General features: G+C 43.0%; 3 protein-coding genes across 3 annotated transcripts in view; all 3 read right to left on the bottom strand.

Moving 5' to 3' along the window:
* The window catches only part of LOC311004127 (uncharacterized protein), a gene marked incomplete at its 3' end in the record, with an annotated part of 309,814 nt that overhangs the window by 56,107 nt on the left and 225,709 nt on the right, over window positions 1–27,998 (bottom strand).
* LOC311004362 (protein NLRC3-like) lies at window positions 2,366–17,527 on the bottom strand (the record flags this gene model as incomplete). Its single annotated transcript, XM_083996389.1, has 8 exons — window positions 2,366–2,946; window positions 5,364–5,410; window positions 11,917–12,082; window positions 12,264–12,442; window positions 12,556–14,344; window positions 14,505–14,718; window positions 14,879–14,957; window positions 17,457–17,527. 8 exons carry the CDS (start codon window positions 17,525–17,527, stop codon window positions 2,366–2,368), a joined length of 3,126 nt encoding a protein of 1,041 aa, XP_083852515.1.
* On the bottom strand, window positions 24,816–27,082 carry LOC311004720 (GTPase IMAP family member 7-like; the record flags this gene model as incomplete). Its single annotated transcript, XM_083996891.1, has 4 exons — window positions 24,816–24,934; window positions 25,042–25,794; window positions 26,288–26,974; window positions 27,058–27,082. The coding sequence occupies 4 exons, from the start codon at window positions 27,080–27,082 to the stop codon at window positions 24,816–24,818; spliced, it is 1,584 nt and encodes a 527-aa protein (XP_083853017.1).

The raw sequence follows: 27,998 nt of genomic DNA, 5'->3' as shown, positions 1-27,998 counted from the left end.
CGGGAGGAGTGCAGAGAGTCTTCTACTGCAATTAAAGTACCTAGGGGCTATTTGTAGATCATACAACCCCACTTTTAAAAAATGATACTATCCCTTTAATCTCTCAGCTGTTTAATAGATACAGTGCCTCCTCCTGGCCTCCTGGCAGCGTATTTATCTTCATTTGTAAACTCTATTCTCATTTTATCATATTTATGACTTAGTTCAAGTGTAAATATCGGTTTTGAGACGATCACATAAGAAAGAACTATATTCACTGCTTTTAAAGAGAACGGTTCTAATCTGAGTTTCATGTGGGGAGTGTTTGTGATGATGATGATGATGATGATGATGATGATGTGTTGAATGTGAGATGGCTCCAGAGATGTACCGACTGCATGATTTATAAACTATTTTTTCTACAAAATTAAAATATATTATAAATGACTGATGTTTTTGTCTGTGTGTGTTTATTTATCTGTGATCTGTAGAGATAGATCATCTGACCCCCTCCCCCCCCCCTACCTGACAGCACAGAAATAGGTTCATCATGTGAGTGGTAAGAATAGACCTGTGGTTTGTAAATGTCTCTGCTGCCAGTGGGCTCAGTTCAAGGCCTCAGTCCTCTCTGACCTTTGACCTGCTTTATGAGGCAAAGACAAACATCACGGCTGTGGTCGTCTCCAGAAAGCCAGGGAGAAGAACCATTAGAAACACTATAAATAATATTATGTAAGTTTAGTTATAGGGTTAGGGGTTAGGGTTAAGATAAGATCATCCTTTATTTGTACCACAGTGGGGTAATGTACAAGGTTGCAGCAGCAGACAACAGCAAAGGAAGTATAGCACAGATAATAAAGAGCAACAGCAATAAAAAGAAAGCAGTATTTGTAATAGAGTATGATTAATGAATAATAAGAATAAGAAAAAATGGTTACCTACACCTACATTTGGACTTTAAGATACGATAAGAATTACATTATTGACCCCAAAGGAAAGTTCATTTATGGAGGTTTAGTCACTTTCTTTATATATTAGGCTAAATAAAACGCTACTTTTCTAATTTTTCAATGTTTATTTATTTTATTTTTTTTATAGTAAGCTTGTATGATGTTATGAATATACCTGCAGTAGCTTTAACTGTGGGCAGGACCAACAGAAAAAACTTTTTTTTTTTTTTAGACACTTTACAAAATGCCACTGACACAATCCAACTGTTATTCCCACTACAGGTAATTAGCATAAATGATGACAGTCCAGGAAATAAAGTCAAACAGTTTTATTTTTATGATGTAGCTAAATGAAAGACGCTAGCGTTCAGAGTTTTACTGGGGAAACGTTGGCCAATACATGTAATGAAATGATTTTGCCCAAAAATACAACATCATTTAAAGTTACCTGACACGAAATGTGAACTGCAAATCCAGGAGTCGTTGCCAGGAGCCCAGCCGTTTCTCCGGATTGCAGTGATCCATCTTGGTCTCTTTTCTGGTGCTTTAGGTAGCCGCCCGACATGACAAATTGTTCCGCGACACAGGAAGAGCAGTGAACTGAGACACTGGGAGCTTCCGCTACAAACAAGCTTAAAATCCTAGACTTATTTAATTTTTTTCGGAACAATTTCTCATGTCGGGGCTTCAATACAAGAGGGACATTACAGACGAGCAGCATGGAGGTATTTGGATGTTTTTTGGTGTGTCTTTTTGGACGAAGGAAAGTTGGTATCCATTCACAACCATTATATGGACAAATACTGCTGCGCCGACCCCCCGTAACTCAGAGAAGCCTCGGAGGACTCTGAAACTTCTCCCAGCTCTTAGTCCACATAAGGGTGAGTAGATAATGAGTGAAATTTGAATTTTGTGTGAACTATCCCTTTAACAACTAGAGAAAAACAACTGATAAACATTCTACAAAGTAAAGTCACACATTGGCAGCAGTGAACAATTTCAGAATAAGACGTTGACGCCTATGGAGAGACATTTTAGTCAAAACTTGATGAATGAATTAAAATCTGCCAGGAAATGAATCTCAAAATAAATCCAGTAATAAATGTTGACATGTAAATGTTTGTTTATTAATTCATTTATTTACTGGTTCTTTATTAAATCACGTTGTTGTTTATTTCACATCAGATTATTTACATTCATGGATTAAATCAGTTGATTTTTTAAAACTCTTCTCAGTGATTCTCGTAAACTTCTTCTTGTTTTTCAGGTCCCAGTGATTTTTCTGTTGCCATGACGCTGATGAGTTCATTATTAAACTGTGTTCATCTCTGTCCTGTGAAGACGACGTGAGTGAGAGACAGAGACAGACGTGTAGAGACTGAACTGTCTGTTCAACAGAGAGAAGGTTTCTGTGACAGGAGGAGACTCTGCTTCACTCAACACAGACTCACTGACGAACCAGGACTGTAGAGTCTAAACCCAGGACAGAGAGGTTGAGTGGAGGTGGTGTTGAAGGTGTAGAGGTGGATCAGTGAGTCAGAGGAGACTCTGTAGAAGGACAGAGAGCCAGCAGGACAGTCCACATACACTGCTACTCTGTTAGAGACAGAGGAGGAGGAGGAGGAGGAGGAGGAGGAGGAGGAGGAGGAGGAGGAGGAGGAGGAGGAGGAGGAGGTGATAGGTGTCTCTCTGCTATTGTGCCAGACACTGTAACCACCACCATAGCAGACCAGACTCCAGGACTGATCGTTCCTTCCAAACCAACAGTCTCCACTGTTTCCTTTCCTGCTGATTCCTCTGTAACTCACTGATATATAAACGTCTCCTCTGCTCTCGACCTCCCAGTAGCAGCGACCAGTCAGACCAGTTGAACACAGCAGCTGAGGTTGAAGGTCAAATCTGTCTGGATGATCAGGATATGACTGATCCTCCTTCACACGTGTCGCCTTCCTGTTGTTGTCAGACAGTTTGATCAGTGTGTTCACTGTGTTTGTGTCGATTGTGAGTGGACAGGAATCTGATGGAGAGAACAAGACACAGCTGCAGTTATTGATCATTGATCAGTTATTGACAGTTTGATGAAGACTCATGAGGTCAGTGATGTGACAGTGTGAAGATGGTTGAATGTGCTGCTTTGTTTCCAGTAGGGATGCACATTTTGAATTTCTTTTCTGACCGATAACCGACGCTCGTTAACCGATTATTAACCATTAACCGATAAGATTAAGACGCTCCAATTATTTTTTTGCTATTAACTCTTTCGCGACCATTGACGAGTTAACTCGTCACAGCCTGCCGAACGTTCACGACCATTGACGAGCAAACTCGTCAAAACCGTTTTTTTACAGATTAAGATAATAGACACTCTGAGGTACCCTGTGTGTGAATATGGTTCCTCTGATATGTAAAACTGTTTTAAACTAAAATCAAAACATAATATTTTTTATAAACTGTGTGATTTTGGTTTTGTTTGAGTAATCGTTCTCCTTGAATGCTGCTCTGGGGACAGCGTGCAGCGCTGTGCGGCTGTCGGCTACAGTGTTGCGACTTTCTCCCTGAATCTGGCGACTTTCCAAACCCTCTTTTGACAAAAGCGACCGACGACAAATGTGGCGACTTTTACCGGTGCTGTTACAAACGTTTCTGGTTTGGAGACTCGGATCTGAAAGCCCGTTATCACAGCTGTTTTCACGGCGCTGTGCAGCAGAGCGGGTGCTGAGCAGCGGGGGCTGTGACCGGCCGCCCCCGCCCCAGAGCAGTCATCGCCGGCCAGTCACACAGCAGTGTCCCGGAGCTGCAGCGCTGGGCCAGAGACCCGCACCGCTGCACCGCTGCTCTCCAGGCTGCCACACCCCCCAGATATGCCTACAAATATATTTATTTAGCCGTAGAAATGATTTGGGAGACATGCCACACTGCAGAGTACCGGTAAAATGAGCAGATTGCCACTTGACACAAAAGTGCGTTTTTCTCTGAAACTAGAGCGGGAGCTCCGTTTTTGGAGAAACCGAGCTCTCTTCTTCTACTTCGTCCTCACGAACGAAACGGCGGAAAAACTCGCCGTTTTTTCGTGGAGCACGTTGTAAAGTCACTCTTCAATCACGTGAAGACCGTTTGTTTCTAGGTGACGTACAGAGTTCGGTTCGACGTGAGATAAAAGGTAAACAAATAGCCAAAAACATGTGGTCCTGAGTGGATGTGCTGAGGAATTAGTGTGGTCGCGAAAGAGTTAAAGGAATAGTTCAACATTTAGTCAAATTGTCCCATTGCCATAATCCCTATAGTCATAGCAGTAGGTTTGTTACCTTTAATTGTCGGTGCAAGCTGTTTTTAGAACGGTGGAGCAGAGCCGTGAGCTGCTCAGAGCTACGCTACGGAGGCTCATTATGGGATTTCTTGGTTTCCCTCATCAAACACTGAGGGGAATATACACAAAAAATACACTATCCAACAACTCCACAACGCTCTGGTGGACAAGTTGTGAGCTGCACATTCACCACGCTATGAGATAATAACACAACGTTACCAGACAGAGTTGTTTTAGAGGGAAATTCATGCAAAACCGCTGATGCACGTTGCCTTCAGGGACAGTTTTTCATCATCAGTCTCTGTATTTACCTCTAAAACAACTCTGTGTGGTAACGTTGTGTTATTATCTCATAGCATGGTGAATGTGCAGGTCACAACTTGTCCACCAGAGCGTTGTGGAGTTGTTGGATTGTGTATTTGATGAGTTTGATGAGGGAAACCAAGAAATCCCATAATGAGCCTCTGTAGCGTAGCTCTGAGCAGCTCACGGCTCTGCTCCGCCGTTCTAAAAATAGCTTGCACCGACAATTAAAGGTAACAAACCTACTGCTATGACTATAGGGATTATGGCAATGGGCCAATTTGACTAAATGTTGAACTATCCCTTTAAATACACACGTGCGCTGTGACAGCTGATCAGTGCCACATCCACTCTGCTCTGTCTCAGCTGATCACTCATATGGAGGTTAGATCGTCCAGTGTAGAACTGTTTTAGTTACAAAGTGCAGCCAAACACCAGACTGAAGGAGCAGCAGAGCTCCTCTGTGGAGCTGCAGGAGAGCTGCATCAGCCTCCTCTTTTATTTACTTTTTTCATTTTTTTTCAGCGCCGTTGTTACAGATGATGCACATCTATGTCTGTGTAGCTACATTTATGGTCTGACCTTCCTTCACGGGGGCTGCTGCACATACTGTCAGTCCTCCTGTGGAACTTTTTACCGCGAGATATGACTGAAGGCACGTGGAAATCTGCACGTGTCGACACGCCCCCATGAGTTGATGACAAGGAGCTAATAAAAAAAAAATGATAGTATTAATCGGTCAAAGTTCTTGTTATCGGTTAACGGTTAAACGGTTCAACATGTGCATCCCTCGTTTCCATGAATCAAAGTAAAAACAGACTTACACTTCCTCAGACCTGGTGTCAACCATGGGACTCCAGCAGGCTCCACCCTGAAAGGAGGAGGGGGGTCAGAGCAGCACCTTCTCTGTCAGCATGCACACATGGACATTACATGGCTCTCACACACACACTGTTTTATCACTGTGTTCACATGGAGGCTGGTATGTATGGATGAACACTGAGCACAGAGAAGAAGGAGCTGGAGTCTTTATCTAGTGATGATACAGAGCAGGAGGAGAAGAGGAGGAAACACTTCATCATGTCTTTTCTCCATGTGATGTCACTGCAGTGTGAGACACACACTTTCACTCTCTGACTCTCAAGCTGCACAAACACACGTCACAGCAAAGAAGATGAAGACACAACAGGTGGAGCTGACCAGCCCAGATATCCCACAATGCACCAGGAAAGAAGAACAAGAAGAAGAGTGCAGCTGTGAACAGTGGATTGTTTCAGTGTTTGATGAGGAAGGAAACACACTCAACACGTTTGTTAGAGCTCAGTGAAACACACAGTGAGTTTAGTGAGAAACACTGAGTGTGAACACAACTTGTGTTTGTTTGAAGAAAACTCCACAGGAAGCTGAAGAATGAGGCTGTGAGCAGGTTTCCACAGGAGCCACAGCAGCAGTGAGTGGATGAAGGAGCTCTAATAGAAACCATCTGATCACAGTGACAGGACGGATCAGGATCTCATGATCAATGACTCTGTTCTTCTCTGCTCTTCACACAGATCAGCTGCAACACACTGACTCACTGAGATCAGTCAAATCATGTGGAATAAAGCAGCCGTCCTCAGGACCAGTCCTGAGCTCCATCAAACCTGTCCACACATTTTGACTGGACTTGAAGTCAGAGTCCAGAGGAAGCAGAGAAACTGTAGAGCAGAGAGAAGCAGGCTCAGCTCAGAGCACATGGACTCAGACAGGAAGTGAAGCTCCAGCTGCTGGAGACTTTCATTAAGGAGCCACTTTGTGGCTTCATCTGATCTGGAGTCAGCACACACACAGTCTGAAAACAGCTGTTTGATCACACACACATTCAGCCACAAACACTGATTATTACACTGTTCACTACACTCACTGTCTTCTGATTGACAGCTCCAGGCCTCTGGACAGTGAGGACATCTGGATGTCACACTGTGATTTACTGTCTCCTCAACACAACAACACATCTCATCAGGACAAGATCAGGATCTCAGAGAGACTGAGGCCTTGTCCACACGAGCCCGGGTATTTTTGAAACCGGAGTTCTGCTCCGCGTCCACACGGGTGGTGTAATAAAAAATACTCCGTACACACGCAACCGTGGAATCCGCTACCAAGTGACGCAATGCACGTGTGGAAAGCTGTTTTAACCAATCGAAAGACAGTGGAAACTGCTTATGGATCAAAAGGCTTCGGACGGAATCATTTCTATACAAATACTGTTTAACCCATAGACTGTAAAAAGAATGGACGTAGCACCCGTGACGTCACCCATTGGTTTGGGGGAGTCTGTTTTGTGCCGCTACTACGGGGGTTTGAGCTGCGCCATGTTGGATTCTACTTGCCATATTTGGAGCGGTGCGGCCGTTGGCCGGCCGAGAGCCCGCCCACTGGCCTCGTAGCAGCGGTCGCCGGACCTGTCACTCAATGGTTCTGCGCCCTAATTGGCCAGAACTTTAAACCTAATAATAGTAAAACGGTAGAGTTAAAAAAAAAATCACCCCCCTCAGAGTGTGTGCGGGGGTAGAAACTATCGATTGAGACCAAAAAAATAAAATGTACCAGGCTGTAAATATGTTTTTTTAAGCTGTAAAATCGGCTATTTTAACATGGGGCTCAATTGGAGTTGCTCCCTTCTGGAGCCAGCCCCCAGCGACAGCCGAGGGGATTGCAGCTTTTTGAATGCGGAAGTGAGCTTCACTTCTCAGACCGACAACTGCCCCCTTGGTTTAACCTCTTCATGCAGAGGCCATTTTTGGCAATTTCCGCCTGTTTTTGTATCACTGCAATTAAAGCTTTATAACCACAGAAGTACTAATCCCACAACTATGGTTTATGGCTTAAATGAAAGACAACCTTTGTCCCTTTACATCTATATGTATAAAATATTGAATTGAGTCATTCCATAAAAAAATGGGCTTCTGAAATAACTTTTTTTTTTTGAAAAAAAAAAAAACGAGTTTGAAATTTTTGGTGAAAAGGTGATATATCAAAATCCTAATTATAAAACAGGTTGAATTTTACATATATGGTTCACACACTCCCTGTCCACATGTGTACCAAATTTTAGGTTGATATGTAAAACTACTGAGGCACTATAGAGTTTTTCCAAACAGTGTCCCTTGGCGATGTCCAGTGTGCAAAACCTGTCCAAAATTGTCCAATTTGGCTAAAATGCACACTGCAAGATTTTAGTGAGATTTTTTTTTTCCAACAGATAACCTATTGGGGCCAATCACATACTTGATGGCTTTTAGGAACACCAGTTACATAAGTAAAATGCCATTTGAAAATTTAATTTATGGGGATGAATATTTAGGGCGTATTCACACCAGGCCCGTTTGGTCCGCTTAAAACGGACTTTTCCTCTGGTGCGGACTTTTTGGGGAGGTGTGAATACAAACCAGCGGACTCTGGTGCGGATCAAACAAGTGGACCGAGACCACCTCTGCAGCTGGGACTCGGTCCACTTGTTTGATCCGCACCAGAGTCCCAAACGAACCCTGGTGCGGTTCGCGTACAGTGTGAATGCAAACCGAACCTTTCCCGAACCAAATGCAAAATCCAAGCGCCTTTTTGGATTCAACAGGCTTCCGTTGTTGTCAGAAAATGTGGAAATTATCAACAATGAGCCGTGGGTCAACATGGAGCACAGATAGACACGCTGCCTCCTTGATATCAGGTCAGTGGAAAACATTTATCAGATGCTGGAGAGGACGCACCCATCGCCGTTAAGGATCTTTTTTTTTTTTTAACTGATAGCCTAACAGAAAGTCGTTATCCGATTAATAACCGTTAATAGAAATAAATGTGACTATGCTTAAATGACGATCGGCACGCGGCATCCTGAGAGAATGATTATGTTTTTTTGTTTGTCTTTTGCTGTGCCGTCCTTTTTTTCTTTTTTTTTTTAGCGCACCAGACTAGGTGTCAACATCTACACGGGTACAAATCATAAGCCGTTTACACGTCTTTTTTCCCCTCCTCCTCGTTCATTTCTCACCAATATATAGGCTATAGTATTTTTAGGGGTGATAATGTTGCCTGAAAGCTTCAGATAATAATGGACTGCGTGTCAGTCCCCCCTCACTTTATCTCCACGTAGCCTACCCGTCTCTCTCCAGCTGTCCTCCAGCCTGTACTGCGAAGGAGGCTCAACATCGCCAGGCTTTGTGTTCATGTTCCAGCTTAACAAAACCTCAAGCCCCGGCCCGAGTTAACACGGTAGGTTACGAAGCTGGTTATCAACTTGCTCCGGACGCGAGGAGCGTATTCCCTCATCTGAACATCTGCAGGCGGAGACGCTCGGAGAGAAAGTAAACAGCAGCGGATCAGCTGATCTCTCCGTACAAACGCAGACAGGCGGCCGCCTCAAAATTTATAATGCAGAAAAAACTCTGGTCTGAGTACGCTGATAATTTTTATCCAATGACTGAGCGACTGTGGGACACACGTGCTTTTGTTTACAAAGTTGATCCGCTTGTGAAAAAATGCAATGTGAATACAAACCGCACCAAGTAAAAAAAAATTTAGTCCGCACCAAAGCAAGTGAACTATCGGACTTTCCTGGTGTGAATACGCCCTCAGTGTCCAAAACCCATCCAAACATGAATTTACCTATTTTCGCCTGTATTATATTGTTATTTTCCTTTATAACTCCAGAAGTAAACATCCCACAACCATCAGTGATGGCTTAAATTAACAAGGACATTTGAAATAGTTCATTTGTCTTTTATTATTATTTTAATTAAACTTGGGGCAGTAAAAACTAACTTTTTGTGGAGACTTGTATTGCTTACTTGTTGACACTAGGGGGAGAGGGAACCACAGGAACCAGCTGGGTGCAGGCTTAAGCTTTGCCCAATCAGGGATCATTATATATCAGGTCACACCTTACAGTCTCTGCTATTGGACCAAAAAGTTTTCACCCCCGTGACTTTGATTGACAGGCGACGAGAGATGCGCAAAAGCGGATGCGCAGTCTGACGGAGAATGCGAGTAGTAATAGAACTGCGGAGTTACGTAACACGCTGTGGATTATCTGGTCACGATGGATTAAATCGATCAATGGATTATTTTCGAGCACATGTTCAGCTTATAAAAAAGGGTAAGCTTGTAATTTTATTCAGTGTTTTAGTGGGTCTATGATTCACAAATGTCCGTCTTTTTCGGCACTCGAAAATGACTTCCGGGTTTGTTTGTGTTGAGTGAGCAGGCTTGTTTAAAACTTTAATGGGGTAAAAACTGCATTTTTGTGCTTTGCTTTTGTTTATATGACAGTATACGATTTTTTGGTGGTGAAAGAAGAGGTGTACAGATGGTACATATATGTTTAAATCACCTTCGTTGTTGACGTGACGTCGCTTGTGGGCTGCCGTAGTCTGATATTGTTTGAGACATTTTCAGTGACTGTGAAAAAACCGTAGCACCTAGAAACTTCTTTTTTTTTTCTACATGTTGCCGAAAGTGTCCTTAAAAGGTCTGTGGTGGAGTTTTCATTACAGCATGCCTACTTTTCGTTATATTAAGGATGCCGTTCATGTGTTATTGATTTGGGACGCCGGCGTCCCAACCACTAGGGGGCCTGCGTGAACAGGTTAAATAATTCGTTATCAAGAAATCCGCTTATAGTGTTTATTTTTGGTCATTTTATGGATGAAAACATGCGCAAAAACAATTTCAAAACTACGTGTAGCCTATTTATTTTATTTTCGGCGGTGTCCCTTTGACGTGCACTGCTGCAGCAGCCTGCACATGTTGCTGCGCTGTGTCTTGACTCTTGTGCTGTGTGTTGTTGTGTGCTGTGTTGTTGTGCTGTGTGCGTCACCTGGCTGCTGAGCCACATGACTGTCTGTCGGTGCGGCGCAACTCTTTATCACTGGCTGTTGTGTTGTCTGTCAAAACATGTATGAATGAAACATCATATCCACTTTATATCGACCGCGAACGTCGCGAATACATTTTTGGCTCTTGGCTCGCTCTGTTCATCTCCGCATAGGCTCTTTTTATCACTGCATGACAGCAATGCGACCCCCCCCCCCTCCCGTTGTACCCGGTCTGACAGTGACATAGGCTATTGCCTGTTCATTAATGAAAATCATCCCGAAAAACTCTTAATCAAACAAGGTGGGGAATAAGAAACTGCGGCGCTACTGTAGTAGTTCTGTAATTTTAAAAACACACCGGCAGCGGCCCCCGCTGATCTGTAGCGTCACTTGTTACTGTAAATGATGCTGTGTGGAAAACCAGCTGTGGTCTGTTTGGAGCTGACAAGAGGATCGCCCTGACGACTGTTTCGTTATATTTTTCTCATCGAAAAACTATACAAATAGCATTTAGATGATGTAAAAAAAAACTTCTGCAAACCGCTGCAAACAACCTCTGCGGGCTGGCAGTGTTTACATCAGCACGTGTGCAGCTATGATGTAAACGAGAAAAACAATCGCGGTTGCAGTGTCCACACGCACCCGGTGAAACCAACCCTGGACGAAAACCCCACCCTGGACTCCGGTTTCAAAAAACCACGGTTTCAGGGTTCCAAAAGCACGGTTGCATGTGGACAGGACATACAACCGGGATGTTCACGGTTTCAAAAATACCCGGGCTCGTGAGGACAAGGCCTGCGCTGATTATTGATCATCAATATCTGACCAGACAGAGACCTGATGGTGCCGCCTGGTTTCTGTCTCTTATTTCCTCCTTGGTTGGAGACGCTGGGAGACGAATGTCTCTGAGCAGTGGACATGCTTTGATTCTTGTTGCTGTGTTGTTATTAGTGTGTCCACATTCAACAGGTGTCTACAGTCTCTGGGACTGTTCAGGTCAAACACTCTGTTGGTTCAGGAGCAGTTCAACCAGCTGCAGCTGAAATGTTTCCTGATACACTCTGAAATAAAGTCTGATCCAAACATCTGGAGAGACTCAGAGCACAGCTGCCAACAGCTGCTTTCACCACTGACATCTCTTCTCCTGAATATGACACAGTGAGTCATGATGAGACACTGAAGTCATCATGAGGAGAAACTCCTGATCCCAGTAGTTCATCACTGTGACTGATGAAAGCTGCACAGCTCATGTTTGAAACACTCTGAGACTTTGGCTTCAGTATAAACTGTGTTGGGACGAGTCAGACTGAGACAGAGGACATCAGTGTAGTGGGCGGAGCTTCACTGTGGCCTACACACCCTCTGGATATGGTCTGAGTGATGGGATATGGTGTCATCAATGCATGGATCACCTGAGACAGATGTTAATACCAGGTGTGACCAGGTGTGAACGGGGCAATAGAAAATGTTCCAGCTCCTCCTCCTCTATCAGACAGTGTGTGTGGCTGCAGCAGCCTCTCCATACCTGAGAGAGTCCAGTCTCCAGTCTGGATCCTCCAGTCCAGCAGACAGCAGCTTCACTCCTGAGGCTCCTGGATGGTTGTAGCTCAGGTCCAGCTCTCTCAGATGGGAGGGGTTGGAGCTCAGAGCTGAGGCCAGAGAAGCACAGCCTTCCTCTGTGACCAGACATCCTGACAGACTGAACACACACAACAACACACAGGAACCCTCTGTCAACACCTGCTGCTGTGTTCAAGTGGCATCAGATAAACAGCTGGATGGATCCTCACCTGAGAGTCTCCAGTCTACAGTGTGGACTCTCCAGTCCACCAGACAGCAGCTTCACTCCTGAGTCCTGCAGGTCGTTGTTACTCAGGTCCAGAGTCTCCAGTCTACAGTGTGGACTCTCCAGTCCACCAGACAGCAGCTTCACTCCTGAGTCCTGCAGGTTGTTGTTACTCAGGTCCAGGTGTCTCAGACTAGAGGACTGGGAGCTGAGGACTGAGGACAGAGCTTCACAGCTTCTCTCTGAGAGGTCACAGCTGTTCAGTCTGAAGAGATGATCATGAGGAATTAAAGAAGAAAGGAGTTTATTATCTGTCCTGTTGAAAGACAGAAGGGTTTTTATATAATGATGAATAAATCCAACTATCTCTACACTTACAGAGCTTTGTTGGAGGCTTTGACCACTGGCAGCAGCCTCAAAAGAACCTCATCTGAAGCAGCGTATTTCTTCAGGTCAAACACGTCCAGATCTTCTCCTGATGACAGTAAGATGAAGCCCAGAGCCGACCATTGAGCAGGAGACAGTTTATCTGTGGAGAGACTTCCTGAGCTCAGGGACTGTTGGATCCCCTCCACTAGAGAACGGTCATTCAGTTCATTCAGACAGTGGAACAGGTTGATGCTTTTCTCTGCAGAGGGAGTCTCTTCAATCTTCTTCTTGATATACTGGACTGTTTCCTGATTGGACCGTGAGTCACTTCCTGTCTGAGTCATCAGACCTCGTAGGAGATTCTGATTGGTCTCCAGTGAAAGACCCAGGAGGAAGCGGAGGAACAAGTCCAGGTGTCCATTTGGACTCTGTAAGGCCTCATCCACAGCGCTCTGGTAGAAGTTTGTCTCTGCAGATTTGACTCCTGTTGTTTCAGTCTTCTTGGAGGTTGTTTGTTGTTGTGACATCAGATTGAGTCCATAGTTGATGAAGGTCAGATGGACATGAAGAGCAGCCAGAAACTCCTGAACACTCAGATGGACGAAGCAGAACACCTGGTCCTGGTACAGGCCTCTCTCCTCTTTAAAGATCTGTGTGAACACTCCTGAGTACACTGAGGCTGCTCTGATATCGATGCCACACTCTGTCAGGTCTGATTCATAGAAGATCAGGTTTCCTTTCTGCAGCTGCTCAAAAGCCAGTTTTCCCAGAGACTCAATCATCTTCCTGCTCTCTGGACTCCAGTGTGGATCTGTCTCAGCTCCTCCATCATACTTGACCTTCTTCAGTTTTAGATGAACCACCAGGAAGTGGATGTACATCTCAGTCAGGGTCTTGGGCAGCTCTCCTCTCCTTCTGGTCTTGAACAGCTTTTCCAGAACTGTAGCAGTGATCCAGCAGAAGACTGGGATGTGGCACATGATGTGGAGGCTTCGTGAGGTCTTGATGTGAAAGATGATCTCTCTGGCCTGCTCCTCATCTCTGAACCTCTTCCTGAAGTACTCTTCCTTCTGTGGGTCAGTGAACCCTCTGACCTCTGTCACCATGTCAACACACTGAGGAGGGATCTGATTGGCTGCTGCAGGTCGTGTGGTTATCCAGAGGCGAGCAGAGGGAAGCAGGTTCCCCCTGATGAGGTTGATCAGCAGCACGTTGACTGAGGTGGACTCTGTCACATCAGTCAGGATCTCAGTGTTGTGGAAGTCCAGAGGAAGTCGACACTCGTCCAGACCGTCAAAGATGAAGACGACCTGGAACTGATCAAAGCTGCAGATTCCTGCTTCTTTGGTTTCAGAGAAGAAGTGATGAACAAGTTCCACCAAGCTGAACTTTCTCTCTTTCAGCACATTCAGCTCTCTGAAGGTGAAGGGAAATGTGAAGTGTAAGTCCTTCTGGGCTTTGTCTTCAGCCCAGTCCAGAGTGAACTTCTGTGTTAAGACTGTTTTCCCAATGCCAGCCACTCCCTTTGTCATCACTCTTCTGATTGGTCGGTCTCTTCCAGGTGGGGCTTTAAAGATGTCCTCTTGTCTGATGGTTGTTTCTGCTCTGTCTGGTTTCCTGGACGCTGTTTCAATCTGTCTGACCTCATGTTCCTCATTGACCCCTCCAGCCCCTCCCTCTGTGATGTAGAGCTCTGTGTAGATCTGCTTCAGAAGGGTTGGGTTTCCTGCTTTAGAGATTCCCTCAAACACACACTGGAACTTCTTCTTCAGGGCTGATTTGAGTTTACGTCCACAAACTGGAGCAAAATATTCAGAATGAAAACACAAGAAATTAGATCAATAAGAAAATATAACACTTCTAAATAACGACTATGTGAACATGTTTCCCTCCATGTGTTGATGTCAGTGAATGTCTCATTTGTCCATCATGTTGAATCTTTAGAGAAATCCTCTTACTGCTCTGCAGACGCTCAGCCAGCTCCTCCTGCTTCATCCTCCTCAGGAAGTTCACTGTGATCTTCACTAATGCCTCTCTGCTGCTGCTCCTCTGCTCTTCATCCTCCTCATCCTCCCTCTGACTCCCTGAGCATTCTGGGTAATCTGGACTCAGAGCCTTGTGGATCTTCTTCAGCTCGTTCTTGACAAAAGTGACCATGTTCTCCTCCAGCAGCTGGAACAGAAACTCTATGAGTGACAGCATCAAACTAAAACCATGGAGCCAAACATCAGATCCATGTTGGACAGACTGACAATCCACTGGTGTCAACGTGCAGCATGGAGATGATGGTGAACACAACAGATGTAACAGCAGCTGTTGGACATGTCCTCACCATAAATATGGAGTCCAGGTGTGTTTGATGCTGCTGGGCAGACTGACCACTGGGAACCTCTGAGCTCTCCTGGTCCACTCTGTGGAGGAATCAGTGTCAAGTCAACATCAGGACAGAGAGATAACACAAGATGGACTTTATATGTCCCCTGAGGACGTTCACAACAGACAGAGACACTTTGCTTTCAGACCTGGTCCAACAACACGTCGTACAAACTGGTTCTTTTCTACAATAACCTGAGTCTGACTGTCAGTTACAGCTTACATCCAATCAGCTGATCCACGTCCTCCTTTAAAGGTAATGAACCGTTCATTTGACCGGTTGCTCTTTAAAGACAGACAGCTGGGTTCAGGAGAGTCTGGTCTCTGCTGCTGGATCCTGAAACAACAACACAACTCATGTTTGACAGTTTTAGGTTTTCAAAAGAATTCTCTGCAAAGTTATTTTAAGGGTTACAAATGTGAATGAGTTCCTTTTCCTACATTTTGTAACAATGGGCCTCATTCACCAATATCTCTTTAAGTTCATTCATCTTCTATCCAGCTCATCCTCACTAGGGTGGAGGGTGAGCTGGAGCCTTTCTCAGCTGACTTTGGGCAGGAGGCGGGGTTCACCCTGGACAGGTCACCAGTCTATCACAGGGCCAACATATACACACACACATTGACACCTATGGGTGATTTAGAGTCACCAGTTAACCTGCATGTCTTTGGTCTGTGGGAGGAAGCTGGAGAGAACCCACACATGCACGGAGAGAACATGCAAACTCTACGTCAGATTCATGAACGTGTTGTTAAATCCAGAATGTCAGAGAAGGTGAGTTGAGAAGGAAAGTTAAAATGCCCAAACAAAAATCTACAGGGAGCGTCGGACTTCAAACATAAAAAGAACTTTAGTGCTGAAGTGGAGCGACTGCTGCAGGAAGTGAACAAAAAGCAGCTGTTATATTTAGTTGTGTCAGCAGTGGATGCAATAACAGAAAAAAGATGCATGGGATGCTGTCAGTCATTCACTGAACGTGTGTCTGAGTTATAACTCAGTTTTTAATGAGAATCATTCTAGGGGTGTCACGATTTCGATTTTGTATCGAAATCGATCGAAATTACGTCACAATCTCGAGCATCGAAGTCAAAGAGAGGATCGACGATCACCCCCCCCACCCCCTCCCCCCGCAAAGCTACAACTGCCCGTTGTCCCCATTGCGCACCAAGCCGAGTTTTCCTTTACTTTTTATTTCGAGACAAACACTCACTCATTCTCTCTCTCTCTCTCTCTCTCTCTCTTTTTTTTTTTTTTACCGGCGGTGCCAGCTGCTGTGCACGTCTGCAGCAACCCAAACAAATGCACATGTTGACCGGCTCTATTCCAGCCACATGATTGGTTCGGCACGGCGCAACTCTCAATATCATTGGCTATTTGCCAAAACATGGATGAATGAAAACTATCGACCACATCTCATATTTCTATCGAAGAAAAGTTATTTCACAATTTATAGCGTTTTATCACCCAGCCCTAGGTGGGCTATTGTCCCCCTCCTACCTGGGAAACAGGAGGGAGACACAGCTCTAACTACACAACACCGACAAGCACTGAGAGCCGCATGTTGCAGAGACGTTATAAGATAAAAAAAAAAAAACCCCGCAAATAATAAGCCGACGAAAAGGTGCAACTTGCCACGGCTTTCGGGGGATCTGGTGCCGGTGGAGGACCGGGACTGATTGACTGTGGACCACCGCCAGTCTGATCAGGACCTGATCATCAGGTCCATGGCAGCACAGCAGCTGCAGCTCTGCCCCGCCGTCACATGACTCTCGCGTATCAGCGCAATCTCGCATTACATTCAGCCGACATCAGGAGAATAATGAGACAGACGGTAAATTAATGAAAATAAAATTATGATAATGTACAGATATAAAATATTTTTGTTTCAAAACCTTGGGGGCAATTTTGGCCGCTGGATCATGATTTTTGGGGGCATGTTACCTTCATATTGTAAAGAAATTATTTAAATGTGACCATTAGTGCCTAATGTGATACATTATGGAAATTGCATCACTTATATGTATCCCATCTTTTGAAATAAGATTTACTGTACAAAATTTGATGAATAAAACCAATGATCGTAGACTAGACTAGTCTGAAAATAGCATAGGCATCTGTGCTGTAAGAAAAAGAAAAAAAATCGAGAATCGAATCGAATCGTGACCCTAAAATCGAAAATCAAATCGAATCGAGGATTTGGAGAATCGTGACACCCCTAAATCATTCAAATGTGACTCCACAGGAAGAACATTCAACAGAAACTCAAAACCTTTGAAATGTAGTTTTGTCTCTTACATCTGATCAGTTGGTCCACGTCCTCCTTTAAAGTCAACAACAATGTCCTTTGACAAGTTGCTCTTTAAAGACAGACAGCTGGGTTCAGGAGAGTCTGGTCTCTGCTGCTGGATCCTGAAACAACAACACAACTGATAAATGTGCATGTTGGAGAAAAAACGATGAGAAATATCTTCAATCTTTGATTAAACACAACTGACTTTTAGAGAGAAAAGTCTTTCTGACTGTTTTAAACTCTGACCTTTGACCTGTGGTCTGGCTCTTGGTTTTAGAGGGAGGGGCTCCCTCCTCTCTGTCCTCACACTGATCCATGCTGCTGAGCTCACATCCACATCAGCTCACACACACTTTGTAGCTTCACCTGCAGAGGAAACACACATCATTCATCTGCACAGCAGCTCACATGTCCATCATGTCTCCAGCTGCTCCTCCACTGATTGGCTCTTCTCCTCTGCTTCATATCAGTGTCAGCTGAATGCAGTCACACAGCAGTGAGGAAGAGGAAGCTGCCATCAGCTGCTCTACTTCTACTATCAGTCCACTAGATGGCGTCATGAAGCTGCAGCCCAGCAACATGATCCATGGACCACTGTTTCCATCCACTGACACACACAAGGACTGAGATCCACTGAGTTGATGTGACACAGTCTCTGTGTGGACAGCGTCCCTGTAGAAAACCACTGGACGAAACAAGCTACACACACAACAGCTGGGCCTCCACTTATTTCACCTCACAGCTCCACTATCACAACAACGAACATCAGGAGTTTTTTTTCTTAAAGTCCCACTCCCGCGACCCTTTTCGGTCATGTTAAAACCAGCTCATTAGCAATGCACCTCTGGAGGGTGGGCAGACCCCACCCCCCGCTTGCTGACAGCTGGACATTGTACAATTACAGATTCAACGCGTTTAGCGTAAAACTCCACACTGGGATTCGATCCCAGACTGGAGCATAGTCCTTGCTCACAGTGCTCTACCAGGTGAGCTAAACCTGTTATACCTTAACACCCACACCGAGCTGTGAAGCCTTTCACCTCTGAGCCAGATGCAGAACGGGGCGGCAGCTTGTAGCACTAGTGCCCTCCCCTGGAGCTGTGACACGTCAGCTCCAGTCTCCCTGAAACTGCCAGTTTGCATCTGCCATTGGTTCACAGCAGTTTGAAGGCAGAAAAACTCAGAAATGCAATTTTGCACTTCTTTCCCTGCTACTATGTCCTCTAACATCAGAAAAATGCCACATGAACATGTGAAAAGCTCAAAAAACACGATTTTCACGGGAGTGGGTCTTTAACGCTTTCTTCTTTTTTTTTAATGGCAGCAAATAGTAACATCTATTGTCTTCTGGGGTCAAAATGACCTCAACTGGTTTGACGGCTAAAAAGCACAAAACAACATTATCACACAAATGTATGTTTCATCTTCTTATTCAACTTCAGACCAACCTATTAATACTAATTTGACACTTTTTTTTGTAATTAATACCTCATTTATATTAAATTATGCCTATTTTTTGAGTTTCACAAAACAGAAAATCTGAATAATTTCAAATATAGTGAAGATCAAAGGAAAATGAATTAATGGATTAACAGACACTGGTGTATGACAAACTTCCATCAGGATTTTTTTGTTAACCCTTTCATTTTTTTAATGGCAGCAAATAGTAACATCAAAATGACCCCAACTGGGTGATGTGGGTTAGGGTTAAAAAGCACAAAACATAACATTATCACACATATTTGTGTTATAAAACAAATCAACATTAATTTCCAAAACATTTAACAGCATAAATTCAATCTTTCTAAAATAGCTTTTCAGAGTCAATCTTCATTCAGAAACAGTCTCTCTTTCTGTGGCAGCTGCCCCTCAAATGTTATGTTAAATGTTTTGGAAATGAATGTTGATTTGTTTTACAACACAAATATGTGTGATAATGTTATGTTGTGTGCTTTTTAGCCGTCAAACCAGGTGGAGTCATTTCCTGTTTTGTGAAACTCAGAAAATAGGTATTATTTCATATAAATGAGGTGTGAAATTAGTGTTAATAGGTTGGTCTGAAGTTGAATAAAAAGATGAAACACAACTTATGTGATAATGTTATGTTTTGTGCTCTTTTGTCCTCTGGGGACAAAGAGTGTGACTAAATTCAATAAAACACACACAATTAAACCAAATTGCTTCAAATTTATTTTAACTATTAACACCATAGTATTAAACAAATCCACTGACTCTGCTTCTGCTCTTATTCCAGCGCTTCTACCCACAACATCCACACAACATGGAGGACACGGTTCTGTCGGTCCAGACTTTACAGTTACAGCTCTGACTCAGCTACAGTCACATTATAATAACACAACAACAACACAACGACACGTTGAAGGGCAGAGAACTCAGGTAACGACAGGTGTTAACGAGGAAAAACATTCAGACTGTTCACCTTACCTTCACACGGGGAAATAAACTGCGACACAACCGCTGCGTGAAAGTGAAAGTAACAACTGAAAACAGGAGGAGGAGGAGGAGGAGGAGGAGGTGACATGTGTAATCTGAGTAGACAGACTGGTGTTTTTACTGCTGTTTATTTCTACTACTGAACCATAAAGAGTTAAAACATTAATGATAATATTGATCTCCAGTCCGCCGCTTGTCAGAAGAACATGTGTGTGTTTCCCCTGTGTGTGTTGTGTTGTTGTGATGTCGTCAGGAGCGTCAGCAGGGGGCGACACTGATCCACTGCAGCAGGGACAACACCCACAGGAGAAGAACTGGGAGCTTCCTAGAAAACATCCATGGAAAAACTGATTTTTTTTTTTTTTTTTGGTGCTTTATTGAGGTGAGATGAGCATAACAGCATTATCTAAGCACATAACATAGACATATGTTGACATTATGCATTATACAGAAAGATAAAGGTGGACAAAGCAGACAGGGGGATCATGAAAAAAGGAGACACAAATGACAATGACAATAAAAAATAATGACATTTTTTTTTTTTTAAGGAAAAAACATTGCCAGATGATAAGGAATCCATCTTTCTAATAAAGGTTCTTAAGGAAGAGAAGATGGGAGAGGTCTTGGAAGATGGAGGGACTGCAGGTGTTCAAATCAGTGCATCCTCCTGAACATTATTAACTGTATCCTATAATACTTTCCAGCGTATCTATGGTGATAATTAACCTGCAGCTGAACATAAACCAACCTGAAAATGAAATAATAAATGTAACCTGTGAAGTTTTTTTTTATATTTTTTTTATTATTAAACATTTAAACATACAAATATTCAAACAATAAACATACCATGAACAGACAAACAAAACATATATACATATATACACTGAACGGGGTACCAACACTATATTATATTTTATATATTATAGGTATTATTAAATAGTTGTTTGCAATAATTTATAATATTCCAAGGTTTTTATAGCTTTTCTGTCTTTCATATTTTGTAATAGCTGCATGTAATATCTGATTTCTATTTTAAACTCATAAAAATATGTTTTTTTGGATGACCATTTACATTTATGGATATAATATTTTCCTTGTAAAATAAAAAGATTCAACAAAAACAATTCCTTTCCCTTAAGGTTTTTTCCATCATAAGTAAGAATTATATCTTCTTTTTTTTTTAGTTTAATCTTGATGCCTGTCAAACATTTAAACATGTTTTCTAGTCATATCCAAAACAAATGAGTATAACGACATTCAAAAAAAAGATGACAAATATTTTCCTCCTCCTGTTCACAAAAAGGACAGTGGATATTAATATTTTTAAATTTAGAGATGGCCTGATTGACCGGGTGAATTCATTGAGTGTATAATTTTGAAAGAAACTTCCTTAATTTTGTTTGTGACACAGTATTTGTTCTTTGAAGTCCATACTGAGTTCCAGATGTTTGAATTGTTATGACCCGTGTGGACCGGAGCTCCGTGTCCGTGGGTGTTTTTGGAGAGAGAGAGAGAGAGACTGAGACCGGAGAGACTCCCGGTGAAGCGGCCCCGTTAAGAGGCTCCGTTCACCGCTGACACGATGCCCGCGAACAGCGCGAAGAAGCGGCAGCAGCAGCGAAGAGACACCGCGGTAACAACACGTCATGTAGCTACTGTTACTGTAACGTTACTGTACCGAGGAACTGTAACTAAGTACTCCGTTACTAAGTACTAGAGTAGGGATTTCCATGACATGCTGCTGCAGCTACTCCATCACTACAACAGCTCAGAGGAACATGTTGAACATTTAGGCTGTTTTACAAACTAAATGAGCCTACTTTAAACAGCCTCTGCATTTACTCCTCCTCTTTTCTCCAGTAATCAGAGTAACTCTGCCAAGGCTGCAGCCAGCTCACCACCACTCACCTGTTGTTGTGCTGTAAGATTTTATTTAAGTTTGGAAAAGAACAAGAAAGCAATTCTCCACCTTTGATCAATTTGATCCAGCTTTACGGTCGCTTTCACACCTGAAAGTCCGGACCACAGTCCGGACCAGAGGGAAGAAATGATACATTGTTGCAATTAAGTTTTGGTTCGGTCTGTGTTCACACTGTCCCTTGTCAAAACGTACCTTTTTTGTAAACAAATGACACGTGGTCTACAGGTCGTTCAGCTATTGGTCAGAACATTTGTGAGGGAAAATCACTTTCATCATGTCATTTTTTTCCTATTCATCAACAATGGGGAGCAGCAGCTTTGACAGTTCTGCTTTGCAAGGAGACTGTGGCAGGCTTTCACCGCGCCCTGCTAAGCACACACACACTCTCTCTCTCTCTCTCTCTGTGTACGGCAATAACGGAGAAAGAGCGCTATGCGGACATGAATGAAACGATATTGCGTTGGTCGAGCCAAAAGCCGAAAAATCTATTCGTGGTTGACTCAATTTATTATGGGAAACACTGCTGTTTTGGTTTGCTTCCTGTATTTGGTCCTATTAAAAGTCCGATTACGTTCTCACCTGAAGCGAACCGGACCATGGTTCACTTCGAACCGGACCGAGTCCTGACTTTTTTGGGGGACCATGCTTGTTTGGTCCGACAAAAGTCCGGACCGTGGTCCGGGGGAGTGTTCACACCTGAAATTTTGGTTCGGACCAAACTGAAAAGTCCTAAAGTCCGGACCAAACGAGGCTAGTGTGAAAGCGACCTGAAGGATTTCAAAGTTGAAGTTTATTATTTGCAATGATACTTGTGTACTGTGAGCTTTAAGATCAGAGGAAAAGCTGAGAAGCTGAATTAACAGTCTCAGTGACCAAAGCTGGTTTCAGTAAAGATAAAGTGCTCAATCATCTTATTTTAGATATTTTCACTCATACTAAATCACAATTCAGCTCAGGGGCGGAGTGGCCATCGGGAGGACCGGGAGATTTCCCGGTCGGCCGGCGGCCAATAAACCCAAGTGAGCCGGCCCGCAAGCTGCCCTGCGTGGCCGTGTGGTGATCATGAGTTAAAAGTAACAATAAACACACATCACCATGATAATCTCTAAACTCTACCTCTGCATAACATTCAAAGTCCACCCATTATTTGTACCCCTTCATGTCTCACTACCTCTCACTCATGGTTGCGATAGTGAATCAGACTCTCATCAATCCAGCCTACTAAATGATTTTTGTTTAGCCTCCTATCTTTATCTAATTATTTTTACTTCAATGTTACAGAACTTTCATGACCACAAAATATAAAATAACCAGCAATTTAATTTGTTTGTTTGTTCTTAAAGTAATGTAGAATGGTGCAAAGCCTCATGGGAAATGCGCATTGTTAAAGTTATCATTAAACTAGCGGCTGCGGCTAAAAACAGAACGACTTACGGAAGCTACCCAGCAAACCTTATCAGTCCTGCCCGTGTGTTACGTTATCTATAAGTTATATTAATTTAACAAGACAACACAGTCCGTGCTTTACTGTAAGTGGGCCAGGGGGCGTCGGTACGCGGACCGCGGTACCGTTACGAGCCGGAACCTCTCACATCACAGCAGCAGCTGCTCTGTCTTCTCCACGGGCACCGAAGCATGTTGGTGAGTAGGACAAGACCCGAAACGAAACCGTGGCGTTTGCAGCGCGCTGTCAGTAAAATCCATTTGTAGAGTAGTTGAGAAGGGGGAAATAAAGGAGTAAACATAACTGGATGTAATTTTATGGTCAGCAGTGTTAAGTAGGCTAAATCTGCTTGGGAGGCACTAATTGCAGCTCTTTCACATTCTGTATTTCTGTAATTTCTTTCTTTTTTTTTTAGCTAGATAAAAGTAACAATGTGTTAAAATCATGGATGTATTGGTTAAAATGCACCAGAATATGGGAAATGGTGTAGCCTTTACAAACAATTTTTTGGGGGAGGACCCCCAGACCCCCAATTAAGTTGTTTCACCCACATTTTTTTTTTTTTTGCTTCTGGCACTGGCACTCATATATTTTGCCATATGGAATGACACATAGCTCTGTTTAAGCGGTGAGCGGTACAGAAATATGTAAATGGTGTGTGTGTGTGTGTGTGTGTGTGTGTGTGTGTGTGTGTGTGTGTGGCGGGGTTGGGCCGATGGTGGGCCGGTGCGGTCAGAATTTTCCCGGTAGATTTTGGTGCCCCACTCCGCCCCTGATTCAGCTCAACAACAAATCAAAGTTCTAAAACAATCTTTCTAAATTTAAAAAATAATAAAATCTACACCCTTTGTACATATCTCTCTCCAATATAGATTATCATTTATAAATCAAAATACTTCTTCCTCGTTGCAGTAATTGTGTCAGAGTTTGCAAATGTCACAAAATCATTCAGGGACAAAGTGACACACCAAACTGCTGCAGTAAAAAACAATTTGCAGTATGTATTCAGTCAGTCAGTGGTGCTATTTGCCCTACAGACAGCACATCGCAGACCATATTTTTTAACTGTCTGAGTTTCACAAAAGATTATTGTCAAATGATGATCTTGGTCTCTATAATAGTTCATAAAATGCCTTCACTTAAGCAACAAGAATCAGTGTTACTACCACACTTGAAAGTATATAAAGGTACTGGCCATATAACAATAGTGTGCACTAAAGGATGATAATAAAAAACATCTGCATGGAGCAGTCTTATTGGCAGTTCTCTTGTTTATGATTATGATAATGTTCAAACCAAAATGGTTGAGCTGGTTGAACAAGGTGGGATAGGGGTATAATATTGTATAATCTTTCAAACACTATTTCAATATTTTGTCAATATTTTCTGATTGATAGAGGAGCCTCTATCTCTCAACTATCATGTGTAAATTTAATTATTTTCATAAGAAAAGTGTAAATCATCCTCATTAAGTCATTGTATCTACCGAATATTGAATAAAGTGCAGTAAATTACTTGTTATCCTCCATGTTACAAGCATATGGTTTTTACATTAAACTTTTTCTTCTGCTTGTTCATTGTCTTCCTCTGGTTCCCAGCTGGTGACAGAGGATGACTCGTAGCCTGAAGTTGGACAGGTTTGCTGCCATAATCGTACTTTTTCTCTTGATTCTCGCAGCTGATGACGATCTGGTTCAGAGAAGGCAGTTTGGTCAACGGCAAAAATGTGAAAAATGTTAGATCAATACAAGACTAAACTTACTTGTAATTAATTGAGTTATTCAATCTATTCACCTGCAAGAAAGCTGTAGAACTGCACCAATGATGCTTCTCGTCTGATCCACTCTCTCTCCAGCAATCTGTTGGTCCTGTCCAAAGAGTCAGATCCGGCATCATCGGCACTAACTGATTAAAAAAGAAAAAACATATACATAAGTTATAGCCTACATAAAGATCAAACTAATTTCAGAGCATTCTGTAAAATTGGTCTGTCAGTGTTTCATGATGCTTACAGGTTATTCGTTCATCCATACTGTCCTTTCGTTTTAACGGACGGGGTTCCTCCCTGTTCTTGTGATCCCATTTGATGTTGAGCTCATTTATGATCTCCATGGCTGTGCTCTCAACCTTGATACCAGTTGGTTCATCACTTTTCTCTTCCTCAGTTTCTGGATCATTTGTTTCACTGATGTACAAACAACAGTTTCCTGCCACCATCTCCTCCATCTTCTCCAACAGCTCTATAACCTGGCCATCATCTTTGCTCATGTTGTTAATGACATGGTACCTCTTTCCACATTTCTCAATCAGCCATTTGAGAGGCTTCCCTTCACTTTCAATGTGTTGCTCAATAGTTTTGCTCCCCAAAAAATCTCCATATGTAAACAGCACAATAACATGTCTCCACACCCTGTGTCCAAATATCTTCATGTTGTCCATTATGATTCTTTTTTGTTCCTCTGTAAATGATGTGTCTGGCGGCACCACCAGCAGAATGACATTTGGTGAAGGTGAGCACAGGGACACTCCTTTTACTAGCTCAGTCTTCAAATCTGAGATGCTTAATACAGCTGGGAAGAACTTCCACCATCCAGGAGTGTCCACCACCACAACCTCTCTTCCAGCCACCACGCCACTTTGCTTTGAAACTTTTACCATCCTCTCACCAGACTGAAACACTTCACGTCCTAGGATGGTGTTTCCGGCGGCGCTCTTCCCGGAAATCACCCATCCGACTATTAAGATCCGCAGGTGGTGTTTTGGCTCTGTAAATGAAAGCAGTTGTTAAAAATCTAAATATTATCAAAAATATTCCTTTCTTTATGTTTTATTGCTTGTTTTATCTTAATGTATATGAGTGATCTGGTATCTAGTGAGCAGCTAAGAAGGTCCAGTCCTACGTCCCTGTAGCTATCAGATATTTCAAAGATGTTAGATGAGGCCTGTACTGTTTGTACAGGTTTGCTGAGGTATTTATCAATTAATGTATTTTATTTTGTTTCATATAGTATTTTTTTATCGCTCCTTTACACTTTAATCTTGTCCTATTAGCTTTTAATCATGTCTCAAAGGCTTTTAATCATGTTCCAATGGCCGTGTGCCTGTGTCTGTATATCTATGTATGTCTGCTCTGGTGGTAAACCAGTTTCCCTATCAGGATCAATGAAGTTTAATAACCTAATCTAATCTAATTATAGCCAAAATGACAGAAACAATACCCCAAAATTTTCCTCAACAAAAACGTATAATTCAACTCACCACTTAGCAGACTTCTGAGCTTTTCCCTTTTTTGTTGTGACTGCAGACGCAGCTCCTCAGCTCCTTTGTCCACTTCCTTCCTCCTCTCCTGAACACTTTGTATCCGTGTGGTCTCAATTTCATAACAGCAGTTTTTTGCCACCATGTTGTCAATCTTCTCAAACAGCTGCCTGACGTTTTTGCTGTTGTCATTGCTGCCAACACAAAAGATGTGATACCTGTTACCACAGGCCTCCAGAAGTGACTGGAGAGGTTCACCTTCTTTTCTGATGTAATCTTCAATGGCCTCATGATCTAAGTCACCTTTGTGGCTGAAGACCACCACAGTGTGATCCCGTACCTTCTCACCAAAACAGTGCTCCATGTGCTGCTTTGTTGCCTTCTTGTAGACATCTTTGAATGGTAGCTCAGCATTAATCACCAGGAGGAAGGCGTGCGGTCCAGATGGACACAGAGTGACGCTGAGAATAGTCTCTGTCTTGAAAAGTTCTGGTGTATCACAGAGTTGATATCCTGGTAGCCACCCTGGGGTTTGGACCAATGTGACTCTGTGCAGACATACTTCTCCTTCCCCTTTCTCACAGTCGAATGCTGCATCAAATGCACAGAATTCCTTCCTTCCCAGAATTATGTTTCCAACCAGATTTTTATGTGAGCCCTTTGATCCCACAATCACTGCATTCAGCTCTGACAGAAAGACAGTGAGACATTAACATGAAGGAAATATACTCACAGCCTGTAGATAAATCACAGTTGCTTTATCGACTCACCTTCAGCAGTTGTAGCTTTCTCCATGTTTTCTGAAGAGGGAAATCAAAAATGAAGGTTTCATTCCCTGTGTCTTGTTGTTGAGAGAGTGAGCTTATGAAGCCCTCCTTCATTCATCAATCAGTAACAAAATCACAAGATCATGTGATTCATCAACTTGTCTTCTTGATTTTCCAAGTTGACTGTGTGCCTTAACATTACATTTGTTCTCATTCTTGCTGTTTGTTTATGCATAAGTTGTTGGGGGAAAAAGGTTTTATTGCAGGACCTGTCCTGCAATAAAACCGTTTTTTCCCAACAATTTGATATTGCAACTGCTTGCATTCATAGAAATTTCAGAATTTAAAACCACATCGGCAATGTGTGGATTGTGTGACTAGGTAGATTTATATTCCCTAGATTTATGTCATTCCTCATATATGCTCATATATTTTCCATTTGACCTATTTCTGCTTTTGGTTATTTTTTGGTGTCATCAGGGGCCTCATTTATCATTGTGGATACACCTTTTTTTACGCCATTTTCCCCTCGTTTTGTGCGTACGCACTTTTCTCCGCCAAATTTGGGATCTATCAAGCCAAAACCTGACGGGGAAAAGTGCGGACATTTACACCCATTTTGACCCTGGCGTACGCCTTTTTTGAGGAACAGGAGGAATTGGCGACACCGTTGCTGAGTCAGAGAACTGCAGTGTGAGAGGGAGAGAGGAGCGGAGTACATTTAGAAGAGCACAGTAGGATTTTTTGAAGTAGATTGTGGTAGTGGTGGGCCGTTGATGCTGGCAATCCAACCCGCTCTATAATAACACTAGGCTTTATGTTAATTGATAAACAGAGCGCATTGTGGATTTTGCTTTTTTGATTAGGCTATGTGTGACGTCCGACAAGGATCAAACCATCCAAGTTTAAAAACACACCGGCAGCAGCGCACACTGATCTGCAGC

The sequence above is a fragment of the Trachurus trachurus genome (genome assembly GCF_905171665.1).
Source record: "Trachurus trachurus genome assembly, chromosome: 21".
Classification (NCBI taxonomy): Eukaryota; Metazoa; Chordata; class Actinopteri; order Carangiformes; family Carangidae; genus Trachurus; species Trachurus trachurus.
Note: the sequence above shows the minus strand (reverse complement) of the source record. Positions and strands in the feature narration are given on the sequence as shown.